At 41.4% G+C, this 9,529-nt stretch overlaps 1 protein-coding gene across 4 annotated transcripts in view; it reads left to right on the top strand.

Moving 5' to 3' along the window:
- Positions 1–9,529, top strand: part of ints4 (integrator complex subunit 4) — a 41,047-nt gene that overhangs the window by 3,818 nt on the left and 27,700 nt on the right. For 2 of the 4 annotated variants that reach the window (XM_050055663.1, XM_050055681.1), the window contains exons 4-9: positions 997–1,103; positions 1,241–1,355; positions 2,755–2,840; positions 3,013–3,063; positions 3,145–3,233; positions 8,361–8,481. In XM_050055663.1, coding sequence (XP_049911620.1) covers positions 997–1,103; positions 1,241–1,355; positions 2,755–2,840; positions 3,013–3,063; positions 3,145–3,233; positions 8,361–8,481 — 569 coding nt within the window. Of the gene's footprint in view, positions 1–993; positions 1,104–1,240; positions 1,356–2,754; positions 2,841–3,012; positions 3,064–3,144; positions 3,234–8,360; positions 8,482–9,529 lie in introns of all 4 variants that reach the window. The other 2 variants (XM_050055653.1, XM_050055673.1) reach the window with 1 other exon arrangement.

The raw sequence follows: 9,529 nt of genomic DNA, 5'->3' as shown, positions 1-9,529 counted from the left end.
TTTTATTTATTCATTTCACAGATAGTTATACATCCTTAGTCGTAAATTAAATTCATTATGAACGTGGACTTAAAATCATTGTTTTATTGTATGGCCTTGCTGCCCTGGCTTTTGGCCTTTGTGCCCTCAAAAAATTGACAACACGAAAGGCCAAGTGGCCTTGCCCCTAAAATGACGAAATTCCAGGCCTGGGCTCTACACATGGTTGCAGCTAATGCAAAGGTGGAGGAAGTGCAGATCCTTCTGAAAAAGTATTAATAACTTTGTGTGCAGCGCGACCCATCCAGTGTGTGCTAGGGGCGGCACTTGAGCACTGAGACGGTGTGTTTTCAGTGTGACAGAGCAAACCTCCCCGCCTTTCCATGTGCATACATAGTAGCCTAAGGCGAGTAGAGCAGCAGCAGAGACCCCCAATGGTAGGCAGGCTAAATCAGTTTACATAGGGCACCTGAATGAGATTTGCCAATTGGTTGTTAGTTATCAGCTGACTCCCCTCTAGCAGTCAGGCGATTGGGCTGCTTGAGATCAGCTGATGTAGCTGTAGCTGAGCTTGACACTGTGGCCTGCCTGAACATATGCTGTGCTCAATTTGTGAAAAACTGGGAAAGAGATTTCCTTAGAATACACTACAGTGTTTTTGTTCTTCACTAAATACCGTCAAGACAATGCTTGTTAAGGCATATTAGTAATTTATAAAGTGCACCATAGTTTCTGAGGACCATTATTGTTCCTATGCACTGGGCAGTGTTTTGTGTTTTCACAGAACAATGTGATGAGACTTGCTAGGTAGGATTTAGGAAGAATTTATTAAGAGTATCTGGCTTAGAAGAGCTCAAATGCTGTCCCATTTTTAATTGAAGATAATAATAAAATGTATTTCAAAATATAGTTATTCAAACCATTTTAAGCTTTCAGTGACCTTCCTGGAGGAACAGTGCAATGTGAATGTCATAAAAGTGTCTGTTTGCTCTGTTCTGTTTCCCTCTGTGTCAGTAGAGTCTCATCAGGTTCTTGCCCAGCTGCTGGACACTCTGCTGGTCGTTGGTACACAGCTACCTGAGAGTCCTGCAGTCAGACAGAGGCTCATAGAGGTGGCCTGGAAGGTGACCCCCCCCCCCCACACACACACACACACACACACACACACACAAACAGTTTGTACACAGTAGTTGCTGTAACAGACTCACAAGGTTTTCTGCACAAAGCAAAATGACTCTTAATTTTTCTTTCTTCCTCTCAGCACCTCTCTGATACATATTTCGGGGTGAGAAACAAATGCCTGAAGCTCCTCGGATGTCTTGGCATGGTGGATGCTCCTCTCACCAAAGACAACGAGGGACTGGGGACATTATTAGGTTTGTGTCATCACTTCATATATTTAGATGGCTGAACTGTGACTTACTTTCCTAACTTTAAAGGTATAATGTGCAGGAATTGTTGGCTACTGTTTGTAAACAGTGTTGCAGCAGTATTGCAGGTTTGCGAGGTACCTTTAGGGTTAACCCTGGGTTTGCAGTACTACGCAGCTGGTTGTCTTTGTACTGAGATAAATCACTATGATAACTTATGCTGAACAGCTAATTTGCTGCGGGGCAGGTTAACTTCTGAGTGTCTGATCACAATCTGTCAACATCCCAACCTGTGATAAATCACAAGCTCTGTTTCTGTTTATTCCTGTCGCTCGCTTTGAAAGCACCGCAGTGGATGAGGAACTGCTAATAACAAGCTACTTGCTGTTGGCTATATTGTCTGTCATTTCCACTAAATATCACAATATAAAATGTATTTTTCTCTTTTAAAAGTACATATCAAGACAGTAAGTACTCCCACATCTTTTAAGTAGTTACATCTCCAGTCAAGCACACAGCTGATAGGTAGCCTACATGGTTTGTTTACATAATGTAACGGAAGTGCATATTTAACGTATTAAGTGTGGACAGAGAATGCCACTCACGTTCTGTTAGCTGTTTCATATGAGACACACATTTCCCATTAACAGATTGAAAAAAAAACACACAACAGTGTGCCAGGACACTGTTGTGTGTTTTTGGCATGGGAATATAAGACCCAGACAAATGAGCTCAGCAAGATGACTTTGAAGTAAATTCAAAATATTTAGAATATGTTACTTAGTTTGATATGTTACAAATTAAATGGTAAATGGACTGCACTTGTATAGTGCTTTCTAGTCTTCTGACCACTCAAAGCGCTTTCACACTACATGTCACATTCACCCATTCACATGCTGGTGGCTGAGGCTACTATTCATTGTGCCACCTGCTACTCATTAACAATTCACATGCTCTCACACACCGATGGAACAGCCATCCGGAGCTATTTTGGGTTCAGTATTTTGCCCATGGATAATTTGACATGTGGACTGTAGAACTGGAGATGGAACCACCGATCTTCTAATTAGTGGACAAGCCGCTCTACCTCTAAGCCACAGCCACCCCAAATTACATTTCAGGGCATGCATTCAGTAATCTGTAGGGGAATATGTTTTAAAAGTAACCCTCTGAGACAGCTACTACCTCCCAACACTGGTGAAGCCAGATAATCAAAATAAATCCTAGGTATGTTGAACAGGCTTTGTAGTACAGGCCTGTGGTCACTACTGTTTTTTTTAAAAAAGTCCTCACAGTCACATCTTTGAAGTCACATCTTGAAAACTTGCATGTGTGGGTCACTGTTTTGCTTTGAGTTGGCGTGTGATGTTGCGATGTGTCTTTTTACATGTGTCTTGTGCTCCAGGAGGAGTGAGGGACGTCCAGAGTATCATCAGTGACTATTTTGGAGACCAGGATCCCAGAGTCCGTACTGCAGCCCTCAAGGCCATGGTATGCAACAGCCAACACCTGCACTCCCCAAAAACTCAACCAGCACCACTCTAATGTAGTTAAATACTACACACAATGCAATTACTATCAGCAGTTAGAAAACTCAGTCCACTCTTTCTTTCACTGACTACTCTCTTCATATTACATCTCATTCTGTGTCCCTGTTCTCCAGCTGCAGCTGCATGAGAGAGGAATGAAGATTCATGAGATCATTTATGACCAGGTAAACGGAGTAACCGGACCTTACTCACAGTGGACAGACATTAGGAGTTGTAAACAGTAAACACGTTTTGTTTGTTTTCAGGCCTGCAGGTTGCTGTCGGATGATTATGAGCAGGTCCGCTCTGCAGCGGTGCAGATGGTTTGGGTGCTCAGCCAGCTGTACCCAGAAAGGTGAGAAGACATTGATATTCAGAGTGACTTACTTTCAGTACAGCTGTAGAGTTTGCGCCACCATCTGGATCAACAACATGACAAGCTTTTCAGCGTTAAAGGGATACTTTGTTGATTTTCAACCAGCTTTGTATCATAACAATGTTGGTAGTATTTGTAAATGCACTGTGTTAAAGCTTCCATCCATCTAACCAGTGCCCAGATCTCTCTGCTTATCTTCCACCTGAAATTTTCACTGGCTCTAGGGTTGTTGCTCAAACTTCAGATTGTACTTACGCGTTTTCGTATGCCCGCCACCATGGACACAAAGAGTATAGAAGCAGATCAAGAGAGAGAGCTGCCCCTGTCTGTCTCTCTCAGAAACATATTTTAGCTTACTGTTGAATTGTATTTACAGATTGTTTGTTACCAGCTGGAATCCATATTGCTTCCTTTGTCAAAACGGACAAGCTCATATTACATCATCCACCAGTGTTTATTGGTCCAATAATGCCACAGCCCTTTTTCTTTGTTTTCTCTGGTAGCACAAATTTCAAAAGTATTTGCATTTTTCTACTGCATAGACAGCCCAGTTTTATGAAGAGGCTCTTTTTGAAATTCAGAGTATAATCATTGTCTGCCTATGGTTCTCAGCATCAAGGTGGCTGAGCTGGAAGCTAGTAGCTTAATCCATAGACAGTGCTAAACAACAGCAACAGTACTGACAGAGCTAACAGTATTAACCTGGGGGTATTTCGAGAGTGGGCGCTACGCCACACATCTTATGAGCACAGTTTAAAGCAGCAGCGATTAGCTAGCCAGTGGGATATAAACATGCACCAATCTCAGAACCCAATCTGCTAATGCCCAATGATGATGAAGCCTCTGGGGTTGCCGTAATAGGAGGAGATCTGGTGTAGCCAGCGGATATCTGGGCCAAGACTTCTCTTTAGTTCGCGTGGAGTAGCAACTTGAGACAGGTCCAGAAAACAATTTGGCTAATTTCTCATTAAAATGATACTGTATATGAAAGCAAAAATAAGTTTAAAAAAAACGAAGAAGGGAAAAAAGCTAAATGGTCCTGTGAGGATTGGGACCTCAGGGATACACTGGTTTGGGTAGAAGAACCATGGAGTGAATGATTCAGGCCAGAGAATCAGGTTTGAGGGATACTTTTTTACTAATTTCAAAATTTATGAAGTTTTCAACCATGACTGTGTATGGTTCTGAAAATAAACAAAGGGAAAAAAATCTTTAAACTCAATTCTTACAAAATATACATTCACAGTCTTTAAACTGTGACATTCACACTCACTCCTTTAAACAAGTCTAATAAACAGCTCTCCATTCACAGTTGCATTACCGTAAAGTGAGGCATGTTAACTAAAATTAAACTTGCTCTACAGTCAGAGAAACGAGCAGATTCTTACCTTAATCATTCACATACACACATCAAAAGTGAGAAGTAAAAAGTCATTGCACATTGTTTGTGCTGAACTTAACTGTGGAGCTCTCACTGCTTGAAGCTCATGTCGGCAAATGTGTGTGTCCATTCGCACATTGACAGGTGCAACCCTCAGCCAAGGGCACACTAAGGGCTTTTTTACAGTCCTAAGACAATAGCCAGTGGGTTTTCGAGATCGCAGTTCGGCCAGTGTGTTCTGTTTCTTTTGTTCTCCGCATGGATTGTTTACCGGCAGTCAACCAGCGCCAGCTCAAACATGATTGGTCAAAACTACTCAGATTACAAACAGAAACAATAGCACCTCTGATAAGAAGTTCTTGTACCGTTGTCTACAGATTCTGCATACATTTGCAGATAACTGTTTAAAGAGGGTAAACATGCACAAACGTGCATGTACGGCCAGACCAGCTTACCACAACTGACCACGGAGAGAGCGTGACCTCAGATTCTGCTCTGGATGCCATTACTCCACTATATCTTTACATAGCAAATAGTAATTTGCTTATCTTTAAGGACCACTTATACCTGTAAGAATCTTCTTTGTTGAAGTGTTCTTCAGCGGGACACTGACTTTAAGAGCAAAAACCCAGAAATGTGTATTGAAAGAGAAAATAATTGTGTGAGATTCATTGTATAACATTACATCCTGTTTTCCCATGATACTACAGTTTGTTGTCAATCAATCAATCAATCAATCAATCAATAAATCAATCAATTTTATTTATAAAGCCCAATATCACAAATCACAATTGTCTTTATAATAGGTTGTTGATTGCTTATACTTTGATTTGGTTAGCCTGTTATTTGAATGCTGAAGGTCACCAAAAAAGGTGTTACTTTACAAATGAATTAATTCATTTTTATTATTGTGTTATGTAAGCAGTTATGCCCAGCCCGCATGGGCTTGCAAGACACCATAAATTTGGAACAAGCCAGGGTCAGGGTAGAGCAAAGATAAATATGACAACATTGAAAGGAAAGAAAATGAAACAAAGCAGCAAAAGCATTATACATAATCAGATGATCATTTTGGAAGACCAACTTCATGCATCACTCACAGAGGCATTTTTCATGTAAAACTGAAAAAAGAAATCAAAATAAATTCTAATTTAACAAACTTTCTTGCCTTTTTTCAGGCTTTAACAACAGAATTGGCAAACTTAAACATCAATTCTAGCTTTTGGTCATCTGAGCACCTTAAAGGGTTTAGGCGAGCCATTTCATGGAACATTATCTCTTTTAAGTCATCATAGTTTGTATGATATAAAATAAAATGAGACTTGCTTTACACTTAACCAAACTCACGCAACTCACATAATTCTGTTTTCCTCCTGAATATTGTTGAATCACCCGATCTCAATTGCTAGAGGAAAAATGCCAGGTCTCAGCTGTGCAACTAAAGATCTTTGGCTTTGAGATAAACAAATTTTACATATGGTTCAGATAGATATACATTTATTGTCCCCTTGGGGAAATTTTGTGTCGGTGAGCACACATAGCTCCAAGGCATTGCATTTCCACTCAAACACATAATGTACATTGCACACTTATCCTGATAGGACCAACAAGACATGGGACAAAAGACAGAGCAGACCCACAGCAGCAAACCCATCACCCCAAGGCGCCCATGTGCACAGTGGCCATAAGAATACAATAATAAATACAAAAGATCATACAAAAATAAAGACATTTATCTCAGAGGCTAAGAAGCTTTCTCAGTTCAGACCCGCTGAACAAGAGCATAGAGGATTTAAAATGTAACTTTCCCTTTTGAATGTTTATTGATTAAGACAATTGCTTGTGGGATGAAAGATTGTTTTGTCCTGTTTTTTGAGATGGCTGGGTAACGAAACCTGCCTCTTGATGGCAGTAGTTCAAAGGCTGAGAAGAATGGGTGTCTGGGATCAGTTAAAATGCTGTCTGCTTTACTAAGTAATCTTTCTTTGTAGATGTGTTCTAGGCTATTTAAGTTGATACCAAGCAGCTTGCTGGCAGTATTAACTATTTTCCTGAGTGCACTCCTCTGTGCAATTGTTGCACAGCTGAACCAGCAGATTAAACAAAAGGTTAGCACGCTCTCAACAAAAGCACTATAAAACATCCTAAGCATTTTACTCTCAACATCAAAAGAAACCAACTTTCTCAGGAAATAAAGTCTTTGTTGCCCTTTCTTCTGAATATATTCTGTGCATTGGTCCCACTTAAATCTGTTATCAAAAACCACACCCAGATTCTTATGTTCAGTGACAGACTGAATGGCCTGCCCACTGATAGTCGTTGTCAAGCAGGGCACTACTTTGACTCTTCTAAAATCAATAGACATTTCCTTTGTCTTTGGCGAGTTAATCAACAGGTTGGTCTTTTCACACCAATTTAGAAATTTATCCAGAACTGGGCCATGTTCCTGCTCATCACCCTGGAGGAGGCTGACCAATGCAGTGTCATTAGAGAGCTAGAGCAACTGTTAGTGTATAATATATAGAGCATATAGAGCAGGGGGGAAAAACACACCCCTGGGGAGAGCCGATATTGGTGGAGATTTTATCAGACAGTAGGGAACCCACCTTCACCTGTTGGACTCTCTGACTGAGAAAGTTAAGGAGCCAAAGTATCAGGCCTCCATCTAAGGTAAAATCGTTTTGCAGCCTCCAAGCAAGAAGAAGAAGAATTAATTGTATTGAAGGCAGACGAAAAATCAAAGAATAAAATTTTAACATGTGTTTTGGGTAACTCTAAGTGTGTGTAGACTATGTGTAGCAAAGTTAAGATAGTAAGATAGTAATACTGTGTAGACCACAGTAAAAAACAGCTGTGGAAATTCTCATAGGAGAGAGAAGGGACGGAGTGACATGCAAAGTAACTCGATGTCAGGTGTACAGTGACTCCCGCACAGTGACCGCTCCGGCACCAGTCGTCTTGAATGAGAAGGCTTACTCTGCCTCCTCTGGACTTGCCTGTGATGTTTGGGTCGCGATCCATTCGGAATGCAGTGAAGCCATCCGGCTCCACCTCGCTAGATGGGATATTTCTGTCCAGCCACGTCTCCATGATCACCAGCATGCAGGCACCCCGATATTCATGCAGGTATCTGACATTTGCGGCCAGCTCGTCTGCCTTCCTCCTTAAAGACTGAGCATTTATTAGCAAGCAGGTGGGCAGGGGCAGTCTTGTTTTCATTCGCTCAGTCTCTGTCTCAATCCCCCTTTTCCTTCCGCGTTTGCGCTTAAGTTTGGCCTGGTGGGGGTGAGTCTGGTGGCTCGACATGAAGTTTGTGCTAAAATCCAGCGGTTTGGGGTTACATTGTATACTGGATGCGCTGGATAATGCCCGCAGCGTTTCCGTGATTGAGTCCACAGGTAAAAAGTATACTCAGAGCCAACAGAACAAGTCCGATCATCCATGCAGACAAGGCCATGGTTTAGCAGGGTTGGCTGCCAAGATCCAGCCGTTTAAAAACATAAATCAGGACCACAATACTGACGATAAACACAAGCAAAACACACCCACCACCATGCAAACTCACTGTGGTCGCCACTGAGCAGCCCCCTCACTCTAATCCAGGGCCAAACCTGTATGCACATATGTCCTAAGTAACATTTTAACTTTTTACTGACTGACTCATTGGCTGTGCTGCTTTGTAGTGGCCTTGCCTGATATGTACATTGTTCTGTCTGTCCAATCAGCATTGTGCCTATCCCATCATCCAATGAGGAGATCCGGCTTGTTGATGATGCATTTGGGAAGATCAGTCACATGGTCAGTGATGGTTCCTGGATGGTCCGGGTACAGGCCGCCAAAACACTGGTGAGGGAACAGACCAACACACACAGTATTCACACAGCTATCTTCATCTCTACAAATGTTTATTTAGTCAAGGCCTTATAGACAGGTGCTGGATGATAAATAAAGAATGTTAGGTTCACTCATTTCTGTATAACAGTTGCAAAGTGTGGAATCAGCTGTTTTATTGATGTTTTTCTTCTTTTCAATAATACCTGTTTAACAGAGATATAGAGTCTCATTCATGAAATGTTAGTAAATCTGTGAGTGGATTTGCACATGAAAAGCCTTGGTACCAAAAACCTACGCCAGATTCAAGAACATTGCAGAAAACTCGGATTTGATTGTTGGCACGTGTGTATGTTTATGAATGTCAATCGTAAACTGACAGTGTGCTCCTGCGAGTCACCATATGATAATAGGTGGTGGTGATAATTACTAGGGCTGTACCCAAATATTCGGATATTCGAATATTCGTTGCTATGGGTAGGTATTGATTTTTTTTTTTTTTTGTTGTTGTTGGTAAATGTAGGTTATCAATAAAAATCAAAACTTTTAAATTGCATTGTTAAAAATGTGAAAATATAGTATAGCCTACCAACTGAGCTTGTGCGCACGGCACGCTTGAGCGCATCCATCTGAGGCTGTGGATCAGTGCCAAGTTTTACCACTTTATCACTATTCCCTCTAACTTGTAGCTGTTTTTTCAGTATCTTTTGAATTTAATATGAATTATGGAACCGTTTTTGTCAACGTATGTTTCCCCCGTTTGATACAATAAATTATTGTTTAAAGTTTCAACAAGTTTCTTTTGGAGTGCGTGACACAAGTGTGTTTTGAAAACAACCGCGGACTGTCACCTGCTCAACGCATCAGTACCTTCGGATGCCATGACAGTATTAGACTATAGATTAATAATGATGTCAAAATATCATTTACAGACCGATTTAACAGACGATCACTGCTGCCCGACCTGGGGTCCATGTCATTGGTTCGACAGCCCATTGGTTCGACATCCCATTAGTCCGACTGTCCGCGGTGCTGAACGGCTCGCGGCGGGCGTATGGTGCGC

The sequence above is a fragment of the Epinephelus moara genome, chromosome 2, assembly GCF_006386435.1.
Source record: "Epinephelus moara isolate mb chromosome 2, YSFRI_EMoa_1.0, whole genome shotgun sequence".
Lineage (NCBI taxonomy): Eukaryota > Metazoa > Chordata > Actinopteri > Perciformes > Serranidae > Epinephelus > Epinephelus moara.
The sequence above is the reverse complement of the archived record's forward strand: the minus strand, read 5'-3'. Positions and strand labels throughout refer to the sequence as shown.